General features: G+C 46.0%; 1 protein-coding gene across 4 annotated transcripts in view; it reads right to left on the reverse strand.

The window, feature by feature from the left end:
* CHD3 (chromodomain helicase DNA binding protein 3) overlaps positions 1 to 25,109 on the reverse strand; it is a 107,482-nt gene that overhangs the window by 22,119 nt on the left and 60,254 nt on the right. For all 4 annotated transcript variants that reach the window (XM_040415205.1, XM_040415206.1, XM_040415208.1 and 1 more), the window contains exons 21-33: positions 23,562 to 23,679; positions 23,359 to 23,483; positions 18,899 to 19,130; positions 16,822 to 16,988; positions 16,566 to 16,743; positions 16,218 to 16,283; positions 16,056 to 16,141; positions 9,324 to 9,457; positions 7,190 to 7,334; positions 6,662 to 6,827; positions 6,349 to 6,491; positions 377 to 521; positions 59 to 148 (exon numbers count right to left, since the gene is read on the reverse strand). In XM_040415205.1, coding sequence (XP_040271139.1) covers positions 59 to 148; positions 377 to 521; positions 6,349 to 6,491; positions 6,662 to 6,827; positions 7,190 to 7,334; positions 9,324 to 9,457; positions 16,056 to 16,141; positions 16,218 to 16,283; positions 16,566 to 16,743; positions 16,822 to 16,988; positions 18,899 to 19,130; positions 23,359 to 23,483; positions 23,562 to 23,679 — 1,795 coding nt within the window. The remainder of the gene's footprint in view (positions 1 to 58; positions 149 to 376; positions 522 to 6,348; positions 6,492 to 6,661; positions 6,828 to 7,189; positions 7,335 to 9,323; positions 9,458 to 16,055; positions 16,142 to 16,217; positions 16,284 to 16,565; positions 16,744 to 16,821; positions 16,989 to 18,898; positions 19,131 to 23,358; positions 23,484 to 23,561; positions 23,680 to 25,109) is intronic.

Consider the following 25,109-nt stretch of genomic DNA (forward strand, 5'->3'; position numbering starts at 1 on the left):
GGTCAGCCGATGCCAGCAAAATCAGCGTAGAAAAACAGAGAGCCCCTTTAAGACTCACCCTTTGGCGTCTCCCCCTGTCCGGCGTCCAGTCTCTCAGCTGTAAGATCCTTCTCAGTGGCGCCATCTTGTGTTTTCTCTGGCTGAGGCGCTAAAAAATTAGCGTAGTCTATGTTAATAAATAAAAATCATCTAGAAGAAATGGTAAATTTTGAGCAAAAAAAAAAGGCATTTCAGCAAAGTACAAGTTTCTGTTATGGTGGCTATGGGGATAAAATACTGTAATACAGATCCGTACAGCAGCTTCCATAGTCTCACACTACGGGAACACAGCACCGCTGCGTCAGCTCTTTACATACACAATGTACAGTATACAGACCGTTCCGGTTGTCCACCACCGATGCTTGAGATCCAGGATCTTGTATCCCATGTGGCTGATTTGATGTTTCTGGTATCGGCTTCTCATCACTCTTCTCAGGTGCAATGCTGGAAGATGGACTCGTTGTATCCTGAGGAGTGGGGGTCTACAAAATAGATACGACGGAATAATACCTGTACTGATCCTAAGTTACATCCTGTTTTATACTCCAGGGCTGATTATCTATCACGACTATAACACCCTGCTTATCACTATTTATAGTATAAGGACAGGAGAAAGCACAGGAGAGGTGAGAACTGATTACCTATCACTACGAGAACACCCTGATTATCACTAGTATAAAAGACAAAAGAGAACACAGGAGAGGTGAGAACCGATTATTATCTATCACAACTAGAACACCCTGCTTATCACTAGTATAAAATACAGAAAAGAACACAGGAGAGGTAAAAACTGATGAGCTATCACCACTAGAACACCCTGCTTATCACTAGTATAAGGGACAGGAGAGAACAAAGGAGAGGTAAGAACTGATTATCTATCACCACTAGAACACCCTGCTTATCACTGTGTATCGTATAAGGACAGGAGAGATGGGAACTGATTATCACCACTAGAACAACCTGCTTATCACTGTTTATAGTATAAAAAAAGAGAGAACACAGGAGAGGTGAGAACTGATTATCTATCACCACCAGAACACACTGCTTATCACTAGTATAAGGGACTGAAGAGAACACAGGAGATGTGAATACTGATTATCGATCACCACTAGAACACCCTGCTTATTACTGTTAATAGTATAAGGACAGGGGAGAACACAGGAGAGGTGAGAACTGATTATCCGTCACCACTAGAACATCCTGCTTATCACTGTTTATAGTAAAAGAACAGGGGAGAAACCAGGAGAGATGGGAACTGATTATCTATCACCACTAGAACACACTGCTTAACCACCTCAGCCCCCAGTGCTTAAACACCCTGAAAGACCAGGCCACTTTTTACACTTCTGACCTACACTACTTTCACCATTTATTGCTCGGTCATGCAACTTACCACCCAAATGAATTTTACCTCCTTTTCTTCTCACTAATAGAGCTTTCATTTGGTGGTATTTCATTGCTGCTGACATTTTTACTTTTTTTGTTATTAATCGAAATTTAACGATTTTTTTGCAAAAAAATGACATTTTTCACTTTCAGTTGTAAAATTTTGCAAAAAAAATGACATCCATATATAAATTTTGCTCTAAATTTATTGTTCTACATGTCTTTGATAAAAAAAAAATGTTTGGGTAAAAAAAAAATGGTTTGGGTAAAAGTTATAGCGTTTACAAACTATGGTACAAAAATGTGAATTTCCGCTTTTTGAAGCAGCTCTGACTTTCTGAGCACCTGTCATGTTTCCTGAGGTTCTACAATGCCCAGACAGTACAAACACCCCACAAATGACCCCATTTCGGAAAGTACACACCCTAAGGTATTCGCTGATGGGCATAGTGAGTTCATAGAACTTTTTATTTTTTGTCACAAGTTAGCGGAAAATGATGATTTTTTTTTTTTTTTTTCTTACAAAGTCTCATATTCCACTAACTTGTGACAAAAAATAAAAACTTCCATGAACTCACTATGCCCATCACGAAATACCTTGGGGTCTCTTCTTTCCAAAATGGGGTCACTTGTGGGGTAGTTATACTGCCCTGGCATTCTAGGGGCCCAAATGTGTGGTAAGGAGTTTGAAATGAAATTCTGTAAAAACTGACCAGTGAAATCCGAAAGGTGCTCTTTGGAATATGGGCCCCTTTGCCCACCTAGGCTGCAAAAAAGTGTCACACATCTGGTATCTCCGTATTCAGTAGAAGTTGGGGAATGTGTTTTGGGGTGTCTTTTTACATATACCCATGCTGGGTGAGATAAATATCTTGGTCAAATGCCAACTTTGTATAAAAAAATGGGAAAAGTTGTCTTTTGCCAAGATATTTCTCTCACCCAGCATGGGTATATGTAAAAAGACACCCCAAAACACATTCCCCAACTTCTCCTGAATACGGAGATACCACATGTGTGACACTTTTTTGCAGCCTAGGTGGGCAAAGGGGCCCATATTCCAAAGAGCACCTTTCGGATTTCACTCGTCATTTTTTACAGAATTTGATTTCAAACTCCTTACCACACATTTGGGCCCCTAGAATGCCAGGGCAGTATAACTACCCCACAAGTGACCCCATTTTGGAAAGAAGAGACCCCAAGGTATTCGCTGATGGGCATAGTGAGTTCATGGAAGTTTTTATTTTTTGTCACAAGTTAGTGGAATATGAGACTTTGTATGAAAAAAAAAAAAATATAAAAAAAATCATCATTTTCCACTAACTTGTGACAAAAAATAAAAAATTCTAGGAACTCGCCATGCCCCTCACGGAATACCTTGGGGTGTCTTCTTTCCAAAATGGGGTCACTTGTGGGGTAGTTATACTGCCCTGGCATTCTAGGGGCCCAAATGTGTGGTAAGGAGTTTGAAATCAAATTCTGTAAAAAATGACCAGTGAAATCCGAAAGGTGCTCTTTGGAATATGGGCCCCTTTGCCCACCTAGGCTGCAAAAAAGTGTCACACATCTGGTATCTCCGTATTCAGTAGAAGTTGGGGAATGTGTTTTGGGGTGTCTTTTTACATATACCCATGCTGGGTGAGATAAATATCTTGGTCAAATGCCAACTTTGTATAAAAAAATGGGAAAAGTTGTCTTTTGCCAAGATATTTCTCTCACCCAGCATGGGTATATGTAAAAAGACACCCCAAAACACATTCCCCAACTTCTCCTGAATACGGAGATACCACATGTGTGACACTTTTTTGCAGCCTAGGTGGGCAAAGGGGCCCATATTCCAAAGAGCACCTTTCGGATTTCACTCGTCATTTTTTACAGAATTTGATTTCAAACTCCTTACCACACATTTGGGCCCCTAGAATGCCAGGGCAGTATAACTACCCCACAAGTGACCCCATTTTGGAAAGAAGAGACCCCAAGGTATTCGCTGATGGGCATAGTGAGTTCATGGAAGTTTTTATTTTTTGTCACAAGTTAGTGGAATATGAGACTTTGTATGAAAAAAAAAAAAATATAAAAAAAATCATCATTTTCCACTAACTTGTGACAAAAAATAAAAAATTCTAGGAACTCGCCATGCCCCTCACGGAATACCTTGGGGTGTCTTCTTTCCAAAATGGGGTCACTTGTGGGGTAGTTATACTGCCCTGGCATTTTCCAGGGGCCCTAATGTGTGGTAAGTAGGTAAATGACCAGTGAAATCCGAAAGGTGCTCTTTGGAATATGGGCCCCTTTGCCCGCCTAGGCTGCAAAAAAGTGTCACACATCTGGTATCGCCGTATTCAGGAGACGTTGGGGAATGTGTTTTGGGGTGTCTTTTTACATATACCCATGCTGGGTGAGAGAAATATCTTGGCAAAAGACAACTTTTCCCATTTTTTTATACAAAGTTGGCATTTGACCAAGATATTTATCTCACCCAGCATGGGTATATGTAAAATGACACCCCAAAACACATTCCCCAACTTCTCCTGAGTACGGCGATACCAGATGTGTGACACTTTTTTGCAGCCTAGATGCGCAAAGGGGCCCAAATTCCTTTTAGGAGGGCATTTTTAGACATTTGGATACCAGACTTCTTCTCACGCTTTGGGGCCCCTAGAATGCCAGGGCAGTATAAATACCCCACATGTGACCCCATTTTGGAAAGAAGACACCCCAAGGTATTCAATGAGGGGCATGGCGAGTTCATAGAAATTTTTTTTTTTGGCACAAGTTAGCGGAAATTGATATTTTTTATTTTTTTCTCACAAAGTCTCCCGTTCCGCTAACTTGGGACAAAAATTTCAATCTTTCATGGACTCAATATGCCCCTCACGGAATACCTGGGGGTGTCTTCTTTCCGAAATGGGGTCACATGTGGGGTATTTATACTGCCCTGGCATTCTAGGGGCCCTAAAGCGTGAGAAGAAGTCTGGAATATAAATGTCTAAAAAATTTTACGCATTTGGATTCCGTGAGGGGTATGGTGAGTTCATGTGAGATTTTATTTTTTGACACAAGTTAGTGGAATATGAGACTTTGTAAGAAAAAAATAATAATAATTCCGCTAACTTGGGCCAAAAAAATGTCTGAATGGAGCCTTACAGAGGGGTGATCAATGACAGGGGGGGTGATCAATGACAGGGGGGGTGATCAATGACAGGGGGGTAATCAATGACAGGGGGGTGATCAATGACAGGGGGGTTGATCAATGACAGGGGGTTGATCAATGACAGGGGGGTGATCAATGACAGGGGGGTGATCAATGACAGGGGGGTGATCAATGACAGGGGGGTGATCAATGACAGGGGGGTGATCAATGACAGGGGGGTGATCAGGGAGTCTATATGGGGTGATCACCACAGTCATTGATCATGCCCCTGTAAGGCTTCATTCAGACGTCCGGATGCGTTTTGCGGATCCGATCCATCTATCAGTGGATCCGTAAAAATCATGCGGACGTCTGAATGGAGCTTTACAGGGGGGTGATCAGGGAGTCTATATGGGGTGATCACCACAGTCATTGATCATGCCCCTGTAAGGCTTCATTCAGACGTCCGGATGCGTTTTGCGGATCCGATCCATCTATCAGTGGATCCGTAAAAATCATGCGGACGTCTGAATGGAGCTTTACAGGGGGGTAATCAATGACAGGGGGGTGATCAGGGAGTCTATATGGGGTGATAACCACAGTCATTGATCATGCCCCTGTAAGGCTTCATTCAGACGTCCGGATGCGTTTTGCGGATCCGATCCATCTATCAGTGGATCCATAAAAATCATGCGGACGTCTGAATGGAGCTTTACAGGGGGGTGATCAATGACAGGGGGGTAATCAATGACAGGGGGGTGATCAGGGAGTCTATATGGGGTGATCACCACAGTCATTGATCATGCCCCTGTAAGGCTTCATTCAGACGTCCGGATGCGTTTTGCGGATCCGATCCATCTATCAGTGGATCCGTAAAAATCATGCGGGCGTCTGAATGGAGCTTTACAGGGGGGTAATCAATGACAGGGGGGTGATCAATGACAGGGGGGTGATCAGGGAGTCTATATGGGGTGATCAGGGGTGATTAGGGGTGATCAGGGGCTAATAAGGGGTTAATAAGTGACGGGGGGGGGGGTGCTTGGTGGGACTTTACTGAGCTACCTGTGTCCTCTGGTGGTCGATCCAAACAAATGGGACCACCAGAGGACCAGGTAGCAGGTATATTAGACGCTGTTATCAAAACAGCGTCTAATATACCTGTTAGGGGTTAAAAAAAACACATCTCCAGCCTGCCAGCGAACGATCGCCGCTGGCAGGCTGGAGATCAACTCTCTTACCTTCCGTTCCTGTGAGCGCGCGCGCCTGTGTGCGCGCGTTCACAGGAAATCTCGCGTCTCGCGAGAGGACGCGCCGGCGCGTCCAGGAGGAATGAATCAACCACCTCCAGGACGCGTCTGTGCGTACAGCGGTCCGGAGGTGGTTAATACTGTTTATAGTATAAGGACAGGGGAGAAACCAGGAGAGATGGGAACTGATTATCTATCACCACTGTTCATAGTGTCATTCCAGTTCGGCGCCTACTATTACCATGAGGATTACCCTGCAGATAATATCTTCCCCTCATAGCAGCAAACTGATAATGGATTACCCATCTACATAGGAGGTCTTATCGTAATTTTCAGTCATATAGCAAAAAAAAAAAAAAAAAAACTGCCAAAAATCTAAAAAATACTTTCTATGAATATTTTTTAAAAATACACCTTTCTGATGGAAGTGTCCCTTTACATAAAATCTGAATTAATTCTGCTTAAAATTCAATGACTGTCTTGTGACAGTATAAAGTAGGAATTAGACTCTATGTCCTCAAGCCTGATGGGCATTGCCGTTCTTACCCGCACATTCGCAGTGACATCTCCTTCCATCTCTCTCTTCTCTACCCCCTTTACATCCTTTTCTTTCTGTTCTCGGTTTTCTGCATCCTCTCTGTCGACCGGAGTCCCCCCATTTTCGGCACGATCACTAGGTGCTGGAGTGGCTACAGAATAATACAAACGCAGCTGTAGAGGAACAGTAGGTGGGATACCCGGCCCCCTCCTCTATAGTACATACTGTCACGCTCAAGGCAATAACAGTCAATAAGTGCAACTCATTATAATGGTTCAACTCTATCCCGATATAGCAGCACATTAGAGAGCCCCCTTGTACCTGGTTTAGAAGTGCATGGGGTGTTGGTGAGGCTGGGCTCTGGAGTGGTGGTGCTGGTCTTTATAGTGGGTGAGGAGGCCCGTGATGACAGCTTGGAGTCCAGGCTGGGATCGGGCATTAGCTCGGGCATGCTCCAGCGTCCATTAATGTGTTCAAACTCCTGCACCTGTGACAGTAAATGCAGATTAAATGTGTGCGATTCCCACGACCATGCACGGTCCAGGAAATATAGTCCATGTGCCAGACACATCTCCCAGACCGAACGCGGCTCCCCAGACCCAAACTGACTGCATTGTGTTTTATGATACAGTCGGCTCCTATCTGAGTGTAGGTCTAATGTACTGTACTCATATTATTATTATGTGAGTACAGTACTATAGACCTGCAATCAGATAGGAGCTGACTGTACCATAAATTACAGGAGATGTGGCTGACACTAGGGCAGTATTTCCCGCACCGATCATGGTCATGTGAATCAGCCCTTAACCCGTGTTTTCTTGTGGAGTTCATCTTGTAAGGTAAGCTCACCTTTTTCTTCACCAGGGACATGACACCGATACGGGTCAACACCTGCTGGCGGGACAGCCCTTCTCGGGGGACACCATCAGCAAAGGTCTCAGAGCCGTCTGCGCCCGGTTCACATAGATGTCTCATGAACAGAGATACGTAGGCTCTAGGATACAAGAGAGACATAGCTGAGGACAGAACCTGCTATGACTATGAGGGGGTATGACAAGCAGAATTACCTCCACTGCTATGACTGCGAGGGGTATCACTAGCAAGATTATCTCGACTGCTCTGACACCGAGGGGTATCACAGCCATAATTACCTCCACTGCTATGACTGCGAGGGGTATCACTAGCAAGATTATCTCCACTGCTATGACACCAAGGGGTATCACAGCCACAATTACCTCCACTGCTATGACTGCGAGGGGTATCACTACAAAGATTATCTCCACTGCTATGACTGAGAGGTAGTATCACAACAAAAATGATGTCCATTGTTATGACTACGAGGGGGTATCACAACCAAATTTACATATGTTGCCATTACTGTGAAGGAATCTTACAACCAAAGTTATTCCCACTGCTACAACTGCTAGGGGGTATCCCAAACAAAATTATCTCCACTGCTATGACTATGAGGAGTTAACGCAACCAAAATTATCTTCATGGCTATGACTGCGATGGGGTATCACTACCCATATTATCTCCACTGCTATGACTGCATGGGGTTAACACTACCATAAGTATCTATATGGCTATGACTATCAGGGGATATCACTACCAAAACTATCTCCACTGCTATGACTATGAGGGGATATCACTACCAAAACCATCTCCACTGCTATCACTGTGAGGGGGTTTCACAACTAAAATGATCTCCACTGATGTGATTGCTTTGCTCCCTTCCTATAGTGATCAGCTGTAGGGGGCAGGCAGATCCGGGAGCTCACGAGCAGGCAGGCAGTGTCACGGGGCACTGATGGGCTAACATGGCGAGCCAGTCTCCTGTGTACAACCACTTAGGTGTCCGGGTCACGGGGTGTCGGTTAGGTAGTACAAACAGCACCAGCAAATGATGGCATTGGGTACAGCACCTGTACCTGCACAGGAAGGGGTTAATCTAATAGCAATACAGGGATATGCCTTTATTCCAGCACCTGATCTGCATCACAGCGCTGCAGTATATTGCGGCATTATACAGGCAGATGCAGACAGAACCGTCCCGCCGGATCTCTAAAGCACAGTTCAGCGGTCACGTTTATGGCAGCAGGTAAGGAATTGATGTATAAGTGAGGCAGCGCTGCCCCCTGCTGGCCACTGACGGGATACCTTTACATTTCATGATCCACAGGTTAGCAGTACAATGGCTCCACACAGATGAGCCCCATCAGACGTGCCACAGCATCCTGGCCCGCTCAGCCTCTGTCTGGGTTTTCTGTCCTGCATCGGGCGGAGGGTATGAGGACACAGCTCTGTCCACCCCGGTGTCGCCTGGTGCAGGTTATAATGTCTGTCTGTGTGAGGGAGGAGGTGAGGGTCTCTGCCACCACCACCAGGAAACAGACGTCACCAAGCGGCATCAGATGAGTAAGGACATCATCACATGGGAAACGGCTGTATGTAGTGGGCACACAGCCATGCAAGTATGAGGCGTGTGTCATACATACGTGTAGTGAAGCACATACAGCAGTGTGCATGAAATGTCTGGTGAGTATACATGAATGTAGTGAGCACACGGTAATGTATGAAGTGTCTATATACAGGTATGTGGAGAGTATACAGTCATGTAGCAGTATGTATGTAGTGTGAGGGGTGTACATGTATGTGGAGAGTATACAGTCATGTAGCAGTATGTAGTGTGAGGTGTGTACATGTATGTGGAGAGTATACAGTCATGTAGCAGTATGTATGTAGTGTGAGGTGTGTGTACAGGTATGTGGAGAGTATACAGTCATGTAGCAGTATGTAGTGTGAGGTGTGTACATGTATGTGGAGAGTATACAGTCATGTAGTGTGAGGTGTGTACATGTATGTGGAGAGTATACAGTCATGTAGCAGTATGTATGTGTACATGTATGTGGAGAGTATACAGTCATGTAGCAGTATATAGTGATGAAGCAGATCAGCAGATACGGGGGGGGGGGAAACTTACTTAAACTCCTTCTCTGACTTGCCCCGCAAGTCTCTCACCAGCCAGTGTGTGGAGAAGGCGTCCTGGGGTGGCATTCCCCAGCGCATCACCGCATTCAGGAAGGCCTTCCGCTGCCGCGTGTTGAACCCCAGAACCTGTGAGAACATACAGAGGAACATACAGAGTCATGTACACAACATTCGTCTGTGGGGAGGAATTTACTCTATGAACAGAACCTCCAAGGTCCTAGTGTAGGGCCCTGGAGCAGGGGCTACTTTGAAGTCTGGACATTTGCCCATTTCCCCAATGCAAAGTTATAAACTTCTTACTTTATTTTTTCTTGAAAGGGTTAACACGCACTGTTTAATACTGTGTAACTGCATTTTATATGTATGTTGTGATATACCGTATTTATCGGCGTATAACACGCACTTTTCCCCCCTGAAAATAGGGGGCAAATCATGTATGCGTGTTATACGCCGATATTCATTGCGCTGTATGAGCCGGGAGAGAAGAGGGGCTGGAGTCCGTAACTAGGGGCGGGGCCCGGTGCAGTCACTGTACTCTTACACCGGGCCCCGCCGCTCACCAAAGTATTTATAAACGTGAATCCTTATCCTGTTATTAAGCTGCCCTCTCCCATGTTCCCCTGTATCCCCATAGCACTTACTTAAGCTCCCATAGCAGGCAGAGCGGACGGCAGTAGTAACGTCACTCACTGACGTTGAGCGCCTGCTCCGCCCTCTTTATGAATGAAGCAGGCGGAGCAGACGCGCGACGTCAGTGAGTGAGGTTACTGCTGCCGTCCGCTCTGCCTGCTATGGAAGCGTGTGAATGAATCGTAAGTGCTGTGGGGATACAGGGGAACATGGGAACATGGGAGAGGGCAGCTTAATAACAGGATAAGGATTCACGTTTATAAATACTTCGGTGAGCAGAGGCCCGGTGTATTGGGGGACACTGTTATGAGGGGATCTGTGGATGACATATAGCAGTGTCATCCACAGATCCCCCCCATAACAGTTCCATCCACAGATCCCCCCACCCCATAGCAGTACAATTTGAAATTAAATTTTTTTTCCTGAAATTTCCCTTAAAATGAAGGGTGCGTGTTATACGCCAGTGCGTGTTATACGCCGATAAATACGGTACATCTTTTTCATTATCGCTGTATTTTTAAGGCTCTGTGGAAAGGGTTAATGAATACTGAGAGACTGTTAGGACTTTGAATTAGACACTGGTAATTTTCCACAGCTGCCATAGGGTTTAAAGGAGACTATGTGTTGGTGGGAAAAAGCCAGACTTGTTTACCACCAAAACCAGACGGCCTGACCTTGTGAATGTCTGGTTTTAGCTGTTATTATGTCTGGAAATTTGTTTTTGTCTGGAAAAACTGCTGTGTCATCGCCACTGGGCATCATTGAAGCTGTAATGTAAGTCTATGGGAGACGGAAAGTGTTAGGGCTCATGCACACAACCGTTGTTGTTTTGCGGTCCGTTTTTCACTGATCCGTTGTTCCGTATCTGAGTTTTTTTTTCTCTGATTTAAGTCCTCTTCCGTTCCATTATTGCACAAAACATATTCGTATAGTTTCCGTATTTGATCCGTTTTTTGCGGATCGTATACAGAAACAGTAACTTATTAATCACCAAACACATGAGCAATATGGGCTGGGCATAGCATTTCTACAGTATGGATCTGCAAAATACAGATGTGTTCCGTGTGCGTTCCGTATTTTTTGCAGACCCATTGACTTGAATGGGGCCTCGGACGGTGATTTGCAGACAATAGGACATGCACTAATTTTTTGCGGAGCGGCCTTGCGGACAAACGGAATGCACACAGAGTAACTTCTGTATTTTCTACAGCCCCATTGAAGTGAATGGTTCCGCATACGGTCCACAAAAAAAACAAAAAACGGAACGGAAGCGGAAAGAAAATACGTTCGAGTGCATGAACCCTTACAATGTATCTGTTTTTGCTGAGCTTCTCCACTCCACCCCTCCCACTAGAAGGTTCTAGTCTAGATAAAACTGTATATAAGGAGAGCGGTCAGAGCCCCTAGTGTGCTGCAGTTAGGGACCAGTGCTTGGAGGGAAGACTCATGTCAGCCTTCATGATTGACCAGAAGAAGGCACTAAGATGGGGACGCTGAGCCACAGACCATGGGCCACGAGACCTGTGACCAAGGAGCCACCCGGACTACTGAGCTACAGACCGTGGGCCCTTGACCAGGATGCCAGCCTTCTGAAGAAAAAGAAGGACAGCTAGCTCAGGTCTTCTTCTGTCAGGGAGGAGACTGGAGAAGCCAGCCCTATGCCTCGCCTGTATTGTTTTGTACCTGAATTCCTCCAGTAAAGAAGCACCCTGGTTTACTGCAGACCCTGACTCTCTGGACATATTTCCCATTGAGGTGCACCACGCCTTACCATCCCTCTAGGTGAGCAGCAACACATGGTGACACCTTGACTGTGTCTGGGGGACCCAGCGTAGCGTTGGCGCCACCCCAAACCCCGGCAACTGCACTAGAAACTTGTCCATCTTAAAGGGGTTTTCTCATCTCAGACAATGGGGGCATATCGCTAGGATATGCCCCCATTGTCTTATAGGTGCAGGTCCCACCGCTGTGACCCGCACCTATATCGAGAACGGAGCCCCGAAAGTGAAGGAGAGCGCACCGTGCATGCGCAGCCGCCCTCCATTCATTTCTATGGGGCCGCCGAAAATAGCCGAGCGCTGGCTCGGTTATTGCCGTCTGCCCCATAGAAATGAATGGGAGCATTATCTCCACTGCTCTGACACCGAGGGGTATCACAGCCACAATTACCTCCACTGCTATGACTGCGAGGGGTATCACTACCAAGATTATCTCCACTGCTATGACACCGAGGGGTATCACTACCAAGATTATCTCCACTGCTATGACTGAAAGGTAGTATCACAACAAAAATGATGTCCATTGTTATGACTACGAGGGGGTATCACAACCAAATTTACATATGTTGCCATTACTGTGAAGGAATCTTACAACCAAAGTTATTCCCACTGCTACAACTGCTAGGGGGTATCCCAAACAAAATTATCTCCACTGCTATGACTGCGAGGGATATCACAGCCAAAATTACCTCCACTGCTATGACTATGAGGAGTTAACGCAACCAAAATTATCTTCATGGCGATGACTGCGAGGGGTTAACACTACCATAAGTATCTATATGGCTATGACTATCAGGGGATATCACTACCAAAACTATCTCCACTGCTATGACTGTGAGGGGGTTTCACAACTAAAATGATCTCCACTGATGTGATTGCTTTGCTCCCTTCCTATAGTGATCAGCTGTAGGGGGCAGGCAGATCCGGGAGCTCACGAGCAGGCAGGCAGTGTCACGGGGCACTGATGGGCTAACATGGCGAGCCAGTCTCCTGTGTACAACCACTTAGGTGTCCGGGTCACGGGGTGTCGGTTAGGTAGTACAAACAGCACCAGCAAATGATGGCATTGGGTACAGCACCTGTACCTGCACAGGAAGGGGTTAATCTAATAGCAATACAGGGATATGCCTTTATTCCAGCACCTGATCTGCATCACAGCGCTGCAGTATATTGCGGCATTATACAGGCAGATGCAGACAGAACCGTCCCGCCGGATCTCTAATGCGCACAGTTCAGCGGTCACGTTTATGGCAGCAGGTAAGGAATTGATGTATAAGTGAGGCAGCGCTGCCCCCTGCTGGCCACTGACGGGATACCTTTACATTTCATGATCCACAGGTTAGCAGTACAATGGCTCCACACAGATGAGCCCCATCAGACGTGCCACAGCATCCTGGCCCGCTCAGCCTCTGTCTGGGTTTTCTGTCCTGCATCGGGCGGTGGGTATGAGGACACAGCTCTGTCCACCCCGGTGTCGCCTGGTGCAGGTTATAATGTCTGTCTGTGTGAGGGAGGAGGTGAGGGTCTCTGCCACCACCACCAGGAAACAGACGTCACCAAGGGGCATCAGATGAGTAAGGACATCATCACATGGGAAACGGCTGTATGTAGTGAGCACCAAGATGGGGACACTGAGCCACAGACCATGGGCCACGAGACCTGTGACCAAGGAGCCACCCGGACTACTGAGCTACAGACCGTGGGCCCTTGACCAGGATGCCAGCCTTCTGAAGAAAAAGAAGGACAGCTAGCTCAGGTCTTCTTCTGACAGGGAGGAGACTGGAGAAGCCAGCCCTATGCCTCGCCTGTATTGTTTTGTACCTGAATTCCTTCATTAAAGAAGCACCCTGGTTTACTGCAGACCCTGACTCTCTGGACATATTTCCCATTGAGGTGCACCACACCTTACCATCCCTTTAGGTGAGCAGCAACACATGGTGACACCTTGACTGTGTCTGGGGGACCCAGCATAGCGTTGGCGCCACCCCAAACCCGGCCCCTGCACTAGAAACTTGTCCATCTTAAAGGGGTTTTCTCATCTCAGACAATGGGGGCATATCGCTAGGACCCGCTGTGACCCGCACCTATATCGAGAACGGAGCCCCGAAAGTGAAGGAGAGCGCACTGTGCATGCGCAGCCGCCCTCCATTCATTTCTATGGGGCCGCCGAACATAGCCGAGCACTGGCTCGGCTATTGCCGTCTGCCCCATAGAAATGAATGGCAGCATGGGCCGCGCATGCGCGGCACGCTCCCATTAACTTCTATGGGAGAGGCGGGGATTAGCGCTTTGTGGTGGACGGACCGCGGGAAATCTGGGGTCCTCCAGCCACAGCACTCCCCGCTCCGTTTTCGATATAGGTGCGGGTCCCAGCGGTGGGACCCGCACCTATCAGACAATGGGGGCATATCCTAGCGATATGCCCCCATTATCTAAGATGGGAATACCCATTTAACCATTTCCTGACGCAGCGATTTTTTCGCTCCCTGCCTTCCCAGAGCCATAACTTTTTTATTTTTCCGTTCACAGCCATATGAGGGCTTGTTTTTTTGCCAGATAAGATGTACTTTCTAATATCACCATTTAATATTGTATACAATGTAGTGGGAAGCAGAAAAAGAATTCCAAATAGGGTGGAATTTGAAAAAATAAAAGGAAATTTTGCCAGTTTTACAGGTTTTATTTTTACGGCGTTCATTATGCGGTAAAACTGACATGTGCTCTTCATTCTCCAGGTCAGTATGACTACGGCGATACTACGTATATATAGTTTTTCTTGCGTTTTAATACTGAAAAAAAAATTATTTGGAAATAATGATATCACTGTTCAGTGCTGCCACCTGCTGGCATGAACTGTGATATACAAATGAGCCTGTAAGACTAGTAGAGGTTCAGCCTCATTATTACTATAGAACGTTTTCCCTGATCTCCGCTGGGGGAAATCGCGCCTGACCCAGCAGCGCGCGCTGTTTCAGATGCCGTGGTCACGTTTGTCCACAGCATCTGAGGGGTTAAAGGCTATGTACACCTTTTGGGGGCATTTTTTTTATTTTTGTATTGTACTCATTTTGAGCTAAAAATATTTTTTTGAATTGGTCTTTATTGAAAATATGGCATCCTTTTTTCTGTACAGAGCTTAGATGTAGTAGCACCCATTGGATTTTCTGTCTTTTCCGTCAGAGCAGGAGCTGAAGGGCTCCTTATCTCTGCTCTCTGACATTATGAACGCTCATTATAGCTCAGTTCTTATCTTACTAATAAGAATGTGGCTCAAAGGAAATTTTATCTGCCAGTTAAAACCAAATAGTAACACACATCCTTTTTTTAAATCTGCTTTTATTTTCTGTTTGCAGATTTTTTTTATTTTATGAACATGATTATGGGGGGCGGCCATTCTGCCTGAGCTGTTCTTAACAGCATTTACACAGCGTTAAAAAATTTCTTTACGGCATCCCCACGGTCCATAGACACAATGGTTAGGAGGGGACTGACCAGAGAGTTTTCTAGGCATGCTCTGTGACCTGTGGACCTCTCGTGAATGGTGGCTCTTGTCTTATCTACACACAGAGGTGGTATCATTACAGGCAGGATTAGATTGATAGATAAGTAGATAACTGCAGTAAAGTGATCTGTACAGATGAAGAAGTGATGCCTATTATTAGACATAGTGGCCAATGTGAAAAACTGCAGGATTTTTGGATTTAGTTTAAATTATAAAAAGTGACATGGAAAATTAAAAATAACATCAAAAATTATTTAAATACATGGTAAACATAAAAAAGTGATTTAAACAGCAGGTCAGTTTCTGATGAAACATTCCCTTCAAATAAGTGTTCATGTCCTCTTAGTAGTTTAGAGACAAGGTTTATTATGATGACCGGCACAAAGTGAAAGTACCAGTCACACAGTTAGAAAAACTGTTACCCCTTTGTGACAGAACAGCTCAATATTTTTAATAAAGGCCAATTGAAAAAATATATATTTTTAGCCAAAAATTAGTAACATGCAATCATAAACAAAAATTCCCCCCGAAGGAGTACATAGCCTTTAAATGTCCACGATTGGCATTACCGTCGATCGCGGACATTAGCCGCAGGTGTCTGCTGTATGAAACAGCAGGCAACCGGCGGCCATGGTGCTTGTTCTGCTCCGCGCGCCATCTTTAAAGACCCGACATCTGCCATACATGGATAGCGGATGTCGGGAAGAGGTTAAAAGGGGAGGTCTACCTCTGCAATTACACTTCTTTTCATGCAATATAAAACATACGAAGAAGCTATGTAAGTAGTCTCAGTAGATAGGTCCCTGTGACTCACCTCTATATTCCCACCGACCCGGGCCAGTAGAGGCGGCAGTGGCTTGTCCTTCTCGTTGCGCAGTTGTCGGCGAGACTGCCTGCGTCCTGTGACGACACAACAAAGATGTCAGCAATGATACCACCGATATATGGCTTCCATTGTTCCCTCTGCCGCCCTCACCTTCGGCTCTCTCATCAAAATCTTCATCCTCTTCCTCAGAACCCACGGAGTATTCAGACTGGTTATCTGTAAAGAGGGATCGGGGACAACGCTATCAGAGGCCTAGAAAAATTTCACTCTCCTGTCCTGATGGTTTGTTCCAATGTATCAGTGCAGGTGACATGAATCAGGCTGCTTAGACAGTCGCCCAAACTATAACAAACCCTCAGCTGTGAGAAGTATTGGATCTACAGGGGTGTTTTAGCCTCTGGGTGTCAAGGAAAATGTTCTCACTCACTAGCAGCAAGCAGAGATCTTGAAACAACTATAGAACAACTGATGGAAGTGAGACTCTGAGGGGGTTCTTACCCTGATCCTCCTGCGCGGCGTCGTTGTAGTTCACTTGCTTCCTCACCCTCTTGCCCTTGCCCAGGTTGCGTGCCAGGTCCTCCTGCTGCTGCTCATAGTGATGGCGGAGCAGCTTCTCCCAGTAATCGGGATCCACGTTCTCCTCCTGTTTGATCACCTCCCGTTCCAGCTCCTCCAACTGAAAGGTAAAGTAAAACGTGGAGAATGTCCACCCTTGACTGGCAGATGCGCAGCAAACATGGAGGCCGGTGCTCACCTTCTCCTCCTCTCGCACCACGTACTGAGCGACTTTGAAGGAGCTGAGGTACTCGTTCATGTTCTGCACTTCGGTGTCCTCCGTCTCGTTCTGGTTGCGATCCAGGAGCCGCGCGATGGCCCCGTTGTCGTAGTGGATGACGCTGCTGTCGTCCTCTTTGTTATCACCTGCTAAGGGAGACAAGTGGTTAGAAGTCAGTGATTTACCGAGAGGGTGTGTATACATTTGCAAAGGTTATTTCTGTGGATTCAATGCATTTAAAGGGGTTATACAACCCCTATAATGTCCCCCCTAATGCCCGAGCCCCTCACACGACTGCTGCTGTATCTCCCCGTCGCACAGATGAAAACATCCGGCGATGGGGGGGGGAGCAGCCAATAGCAGTCCATGATGGGAACGAGCCTCCCTAGTAGTGTGAGTGATGCTAGGGAGGCTCGTCCCTGTCGTGGCCTGCTATTGGCTGCCAGCCCCCACATAGCGCCCCACCACCCTACCATCGCCAGATGTCTTGTTCCGCGCGACGGGGAGATGCAGCGCTGGATGCGCTTAAGTTATGTAGAGGCAGGGACTCATTAAGAATGGTGTCTAAAACGGTGGTCTTGATAAATGACCCCCAAAATGTCAGACACACCCTCTAAATGTTCTGAGAAGACAGGAGAGGACTGACCTGCTAAGGCTACCTGCAAAGATTACGCATGTTTTCTGCGGGTAGATTATCGTGCGGAAAAACTGCAGTGTAAGGGTTCCCGCACACGGCCGTGAGTTGTGGTCCGCAAATCGCGGATTCGCAAAACACAGATCCCAGCTGGACGCATGCCACCATTAATTTTTTTACTTCTTTAGAAATGTCCTATTTTGGTCCGCAAAAAATGGACAAGAAAAGGACGTGTCCTTGTTTTTCGCGGGGGTCCGGATGCAGCCCCCCTGAAATGAATGGGTCGACATCGAATGCGGACAGAAACTACAGCCATGTGCCTGAGCCCAAATACAGCAGCAGCAAAGTGTCTGAGATGCCACACATCTCGTGTACACTTCTGCGGTCATTTATTAAGTTCGGCAATTTAGACGCCGCTCTTAATAACCCTGCGCTGACGTTTGGCCATGCGACTTGCTTAAATCTACGCCAGCTCCCTTGCTTTTCGTTCCGTGCCGAAAGTGACCTGCCGTGTGGACTGTGACATCCCCAGCATCTGAGTTCTTTGTGTGGTTCTTCTGTGCTTTTAACACAAGTGTAAAAATCTTCAGTGAAACCACCAACACAAATAAAACATGTGTTCATTTTTATTTTTTGGGGGAAGGGGGGGGTAGTGCAGTTTTGGTGCAGAAACACACAGAAATCCGAATGCAATTTCTGTGAGACAGCCCGCACCCAGGGAGCCTATTTGGTCATACTCAGTCCAGGGCTGTGAAGCCGCTCCAGCAGCAAGCAGATGACAACACCCGGAGAGTTCGATGCCCAATTAACGTCATACTGTTACAGTGAATAATCCGTAACAGCGAAGCACTGACTGCCGCAGCCAATGGCGTCAGGCTGAGAGCAAAGGAAAAGTGGGTAAGTTGCTCACAGCACCCAAGCGGACATCTGTAGGTGGCTGTGGGCATCTCCTCTACCTTTTTCTGAGCATTAGGTGTGATAACTCACCTTCATTGTAGAGCGCATCTTGAGGCGGCAAAAATGGAAGTTACTGCACTTGCAACAGTAAAGACAAAATGGGGAATGAGGTGGGCTTGGGGGAGGGGAACTAAGCTTAAAGGTGGGTGGGGTGTGGACGCTGCCCACTCATTAACAAACTATTGTCTGTGGCCTTTCTTCTCTGCCTGGACATCTACGAATATCTACACAAGGTTGTGAGGTCACCTCCTCCTGAAATTGCATTCACTGCAACTAGGACAGCTCCGTTCATCCTGATCTTTCTGGCTCACAAATAGCATGCCAGTATAGTTAAGACTGACACTTACAAGAAAGTAGAGGATGATGGATCTCACAAGGCAGATATAAATGCTCATTGTGGTTTGCGAAAAGCTGGTACAGAGGCTGCCATTTGTGGCAGGAGACCAAGAACACGCTTCGTCTTACCTTCTATTTCATCCTTAAATAGTTCTTCTGTCCCAAACTTCAGGATGTCATCAAGCTCCTGCTTGGACATGGAACCAGCCTTGGAGCCAAGCCCTGGTCTCACCACTAGGTGGGTCAACATCATCTTCCTCTTGGCCACCTGTGTTATACGTTCCTCGACTGACGCCCGCGTCACAAATCTGTAGATCATCACTTTGTTGGCCTGGCCGATTCGGTGAGCCCTACTGAAGGCCTGGAAAAAAATAAATAAAATAATGAGTTAAAAGGTGATTGGGTGCTGTAGTGTCGACAAGTCTGCAGACGGTGCCCTAAATGTAAATGAAGCCGAACTTTCAGCAGATTGGCTAAAAGTGGTCATGTGGCCACAAGCACAGAACCTTTCCCACTAAGCTTCCCAGCAAGCAGCATCAAGGCCACTTCTTAAATATTCAAGCTATGTCCAAATCTTCATCTGTGATAAATAAGATTGCCCAATAATTTGCAGTTTACAGTGGGCTCCCTCTAGTGGTGGCTGAAGGTAGGCAGACTTTTATCATGTTACTCTAGGTCTACATAGGGGATATGGATCTCTGTACCAGACAAGCTTTGGTCATTACAAAGATATGCCCATTTTAAATAAATGGTGTTTTAGGCTGGACATTGACTTTAAAAGGTTTGCCGCATGCTACCGATCTAAACCGCCATGTATTACATGTATTGCTAAAAGAGGTCATGTGGCCACAAGCACAGCACATTTCCTACTAAGCTTCCCAGGATCAAGGCCACTTCTCTAATAATCAAGCTATGCCCAAATCTTCATCTGTGATGAAAGGGATTCTCCAATGATTTACAGTTTTCAGTGAGCTCCCTCTAGTGGTGGCTCATTGTAGGCAGAATTTTATCATGTTACACTATGTCCTAGAACAACATGTCCATCTCGAATTGTCCTCTAACCTCTCATCCCACTCACTTTTTGATCAGATGCAATCCGGCTTCAGACCAAATCACTGCACTGAAACTGCCCTAACCAAAGTCGCCAACAATCTGCTAGCTGCCAAAGCTAAATTTCACTACTCTGTACTCCTCCTTCTTGACCTTTCCTCTGCCTTCGACACTGTTGACCACTCTCTCCTCCTACAAATCCTCTCTTCCCTTGGCATCAAAGACCTAGCCCTCTCCTGGATCTCCGCGTACCTCACCAACAGAACCTTTAACGTTTTACATTCATACACTACCTCCTCGTCATGCCCCCTTTCTGTTAGTGTCCCTCAAGGCTATGTCCAGGGTCTCCTTCTTTTCTCCACTTATACATTTGACCTGGGACAGCTCATAGAGTCCCATAGATTTTAATACCACCTCTATGCGGACGACACTCAAATCTACCTCTCTGGCCTAGATGTTGCTTCCCTGCTATCCAGAATCCTAGCATGTCTGTCGGCTATATCTTCATTCAACATGCAGAAAACTGAATTAACTGTCTTTCCCCCATGTCACTCAGCCCCCCTACCTGACCTGTCCATTATGGTTAATAGCACAACACTTTCTCCAGTCTCGCAGGGCCGCTGTCGGTAACATTGGATTCTGCCCTGTCTTTTAAGCCACACATCCAAACCCTTACCTCCACCTGCCGTTTTCAACTTAAGAACATCTCTCGCATTCACGCCTTCCTCATCCCTGAGTCAACTAAAATACTAGTGCATGCTCTCGTCATCTCATAGAAACATAGAATGTGTCGGCAGATAAGAACCATTTGGCCCATCTAGTCTGCCCAATATACTGAGTACTATGGATAGCCCCTGGCCCTATCTTATATGAAGGATGGCCTTATGCCTATCCCGTGCATGCTTAAACTCCTCCACTGTATTTGCAGCTACCACTTCTGCAGGAAGGCTATTCCATGCATCCACTACTCTCTCAGTAAAGTAATACTTCCTGATATTACTGTTAAACCTTTGCCCCTCTAATTTAAAACTGTGTCCTCTTGTAGCAGTTTTTCTTCTTTTAAATATTCTCTCCTCTTTTACCTAGTTGATTCCCTTTATGTATTTAGCAGTTTCTCTCATATCCCCTCTGTCTCTTCTTTCTTCCAAGCTGTACATGTTAAGGTCCTTTAACCTTTCCTGGTAAGTTTTATCCTGCAATCCATGTACTAGTTTAGTAGCTCTTCTCTGAACTCTCTCCAAAGTATCAATATCCTTCTGGAGATATGGTCTCCAGTACTGAGCACAATACTCCAAATGAGGTCTCACTAGTGCTCTGTAGAGCGGCATAAGCACCTCCCTCTGTCTACTGGTAATGCCTCTCCCTATACACCCAAGCATTCTGCTAGCATCTCCTGATGCTCTATGACATTGTCTACCTACCTTTAAGTCTTCTGAAATAATGACCCCTAAATCCCTTTCCTCAGATACTGAGGTTAGGACTGTATCACTGATTTTATATTCTGCTCTTGGGTTTTTACGCCCCAGGTGCATTATCTTGCACTTATCAACATTAAATTTTAGTTGCCATATTTTTGACCATTCCTCTAGTTTTCCTAAATCCTTTTCCATTTGGTGTATCCCTCCAGGAACATCAACCCTGTTACAAATCTTTGTGTCATCAGCAAAAAGACACACCTTACCATCGAGGCCTTCTGCAATTTCACTGATAAAGATTTTAAACAATATGGGTCCCAGAACAGATCCCTGAGGTACCCCACTGGTAACAAGACCATGGTCTGAATATACTCCATTGACTACAACCCTCTGTTGTCTGTCCCTCAGCCACTGCCTAATCCATTCAACAATATGGGAGTCCATGCACAAAGACTACAATTTATTGATAAGCCTTCTATGTGGGACAGTATCAAAAGCCTTACTAAAGTCCAGATAAGCGATGTCTACTGCACCTCCGCCATCTATTATTTTAGTCACTCAATCAAAAAAATCAATAAGATTAGTTTGACATGATCTTCCTGAAGTAAACCCATGCTGTGTTTCATCTTTCAATCCATGGGATTTTAGATGTTCCACAATCCTCTCCTTAAGTATGGTTTCCATTAATTTCCCCACTATTGATGTCAGGCTTACTGGCCTATAGTTGCCCGATTCCTCCCTACTACCTTTCTTGTGAATGGGCACAACATTTGCTCATTTCCAATCTTCTGGGACGACTCCTGATACCAGTGATTGGTTAAATACATCTGTTAATGGTTTTGCTAGTTCACCGCTGAGCTCTTTTAATAGCTTTGGGTGTATCCCATCAGGCCCCTGTGACTTATTTGTATTAATTTTAGACAGCTGACTTAGAACCTCTTACTCTGTAAAGACACATGCATCAAAAGATTCATTAGTCTTCCTTCCTAACCTCCTTTTCCTTCATTTTCCTTTGTAAAAACTGAACAGAAGTATTCATTGAGGCAGTCAGCTAGTTCTTTATCTTCTTCGGACTACCCCCGCAACATTCTCCTCTGTGGGCTCCCATCAAGCACCCTCGCTCCCCTCCAAGCTATTCTCAACTCTGCTGCCTGGTTAATCCACCTCTCCCCCGTTTCGCCTCTGCCAATCCCTTCACTGGCTCTCCTTCGCCCAGCGAATTCAGTTTAAAATACTTACAACTACATATAAGTCCGTCCACAACCCGTCTCCTTCTTACATCTCTGACCAGCTTTCCAGATACATCCCCACATGTAATCTCAGATCCTCACAGAACCTCCTTCTCCATTTGTTCTTCAGTCAATTGACTACAAGATTTCTCATGTGCCTCTCCCCTACTCTGGAACTCTCTACCCCAACACATCAGACTCTCCCCCAACATCCAAACCTTCAAGTGTAACCTGAAAACCAACCTCTTCAGGAAAGCCTACCATCTGCAATGAGCATGCTGCCACCACACAGCCACATGAGCATTCTATACCCTCACCTACTGTGTTCTACCTCTTCCCTTATAGAGTGTAGGCTCTTGCGGGCAGGGTCCTCTACCCCTCTGTACCAGTCTGTTAATAGTTTCCTGTGCTTTTTATTTCTTTGTAACCCCAGCTGGATGTACAGCGTTTTAAAATAAATAATCATAATAATGTCTATATAGGGGATCTGCAGCTCTGTATCAGATGGTGTTTTAGGCTGGACATTGACTTTAAAGTGGTTGCCTCATGCTTCCGATCTGAACCGCCATGTATTACATGGATGGCTACTCATCTAGCAAGTCAAGACTTACACCAGCAAAATCAGCAGCTGTCAGGGTGGCCGAAGCCGATCACTCTGGTGGCTACATTCTGGAAGGAGCCGTCTCTGACAAGACATCTCCTGTAAGCTAGTCTAAAGCCAGCCATACACATAACGGTCACACAAAGGCTAAATCAGCCGGCAATTATTTCTCCTGATCAGCCGGGAATGCTGAAGTGTTGTAAATGGGAGAGGGGAGAAAGAAGCTGGTAGACATCTGACTAACGTGTATGGCCAGCTTAAGGCACCATGTGTGATGGCTCAGAGCATATCTACCTGAATGTCGTTGTGGGGGTTCCAGTCAGAATCGTAGATAATGACGGTGTCTGCAGTCGCCAGGTTGATCCCCAGACCCCCGGCACGTGTGGAGAGTAAGAAGCAGAACTGCTGAGCACCGGGAGCTACGAAACAAAGGAGCGGGTGAAGACAGAGGAGGATCTTAGGAGCGAAAGCAAAATCACAGCAGCCAAAATACTCACCATTAAATCTATCGATGGCTTCCTGTCTTAACGAACCAGTGATCCCTCCATCTATCCGCTCATATTTGTAGCCCTCGTAGTCCAGGAAGTCTTCTAAGAGGTCCAGCATCTTGGTCATCTGAAAAACGGAAAGAGAAGAGGTTTCAGTAAAAAGTGAAAGACTAAGAAAAATAATTATCATAGTGCTATGGGCAATTTAACCCTATGTACGGGCATTTTAACCCTTTCCGAACCTCCACCATACATGTACAGCGGACGTCCGGTCTTTCAAAAGACAGCAGACACCCAGGGCTAATGAATGCTGAATGGGACATTTAACCCTTCAGATGCCACGGCCAAATGTTACCACAGCATCTGATGCGGTATTCCCCGAGAGCTCTGCGCTCCCAGGGTGTGAACGGCTCCCCCTAGCGGCAATCGGGGGAGCATCTGATGCGGTATTCCCTGAGAGCTCTGCGCTCCCAGGGTGTGAACGGCTCCCCCTAGCGGCAATCGGGGGAGCCATTGGTTGTGTGAAAGCCCTGGTCTCTCTGAAGAAGCTGTAGAGCTGCAGTTCCTATGGAGCCCTGCAGGTGGCAGTGCTCCATAAGAACCTAGAAGATCTCCAGTGAATTGCAGTTCGATGCAATGTATTGTAGAAGCAATCTAATGATGGCTTATAGTGTTGAGCGAAGCGTGCTTCAGATGCTTCATCTGAAGTCGCCTCATTCAAAACGTCGGAATAATACTGTACGGAGATCCGTCTTCGTACAGTATTAGAATGTATGGACTCTGATGAGCGAAGTAAGTTACTCACGAAGTCGCACGTGACTTCGTTGAATAACTTTGGTAATTGATTTTTAAAGAGGAAAGCCAATTTAAAACTTGAAACCGAACTCGGCTGCAGTTCCGAGGTACAAGTCGGAACCAAAACAGAGTTCAATTTCAAGTTTTGAAGTGGATTTCCTCTTTAAAAATCAATTACCAAAGTTATTCAACTAAGTCACGCGCGACTTCGTGAGTAACTTACTTCAGCTCATTGAAGCCCATACATTCTAATACTGTACGGAGGCGGATCTCCGTACAGTATTTTTCCGAAGTTTTGAAGGAAGCGACTTCAGATTAAGCATCCGAAGCTTGCTTCGCTCAACACTAGTTGCTTATTAGGGCTCATGCACACGGCTGTAGGTGTTTTGCGGTCCACAAATCGAGGATCCACAAAACCCAGGGCCGCAGAACAGACTTATGGATGCAGACAACTCACGGGTGTGCTAAGGAAGCATCTTTTACAGGCCCATTGAGATGAAGGATTCCACATCTGATCCACAAAAAACTCAGATCGGATGCGGATTGAAACTATGGCCATGTGCACGAGGCCTTATGATCATCTAGGGTGGCTTAAAAAAAGAATGGCCGATTCACCATTTTTTCATTGCTTCACCTCCCAACAAAAATTGAATTGAAAGTGATCAAAAAGTCAGACACACTCCAAAATGGTATCAATAAAAACTACAAATCGTCCCGCAAAAAAAAAAAAAAAGAGAAAAGAGCCCTCATACAGCTCCGTAC

Source organism: Bufo bufo, chromosome 1, assembly GCF_905171765.1.
Source record: "Bufo bufo chromosome 1, aBufBuf1.1, whole genome shotgun sequence".
Classification (NCBI taxonomy): Eukaryota; Metazoa; Chordata; class Amphibia; order Anura; family Bufonidae; genus Bufo; species Bufo bufo.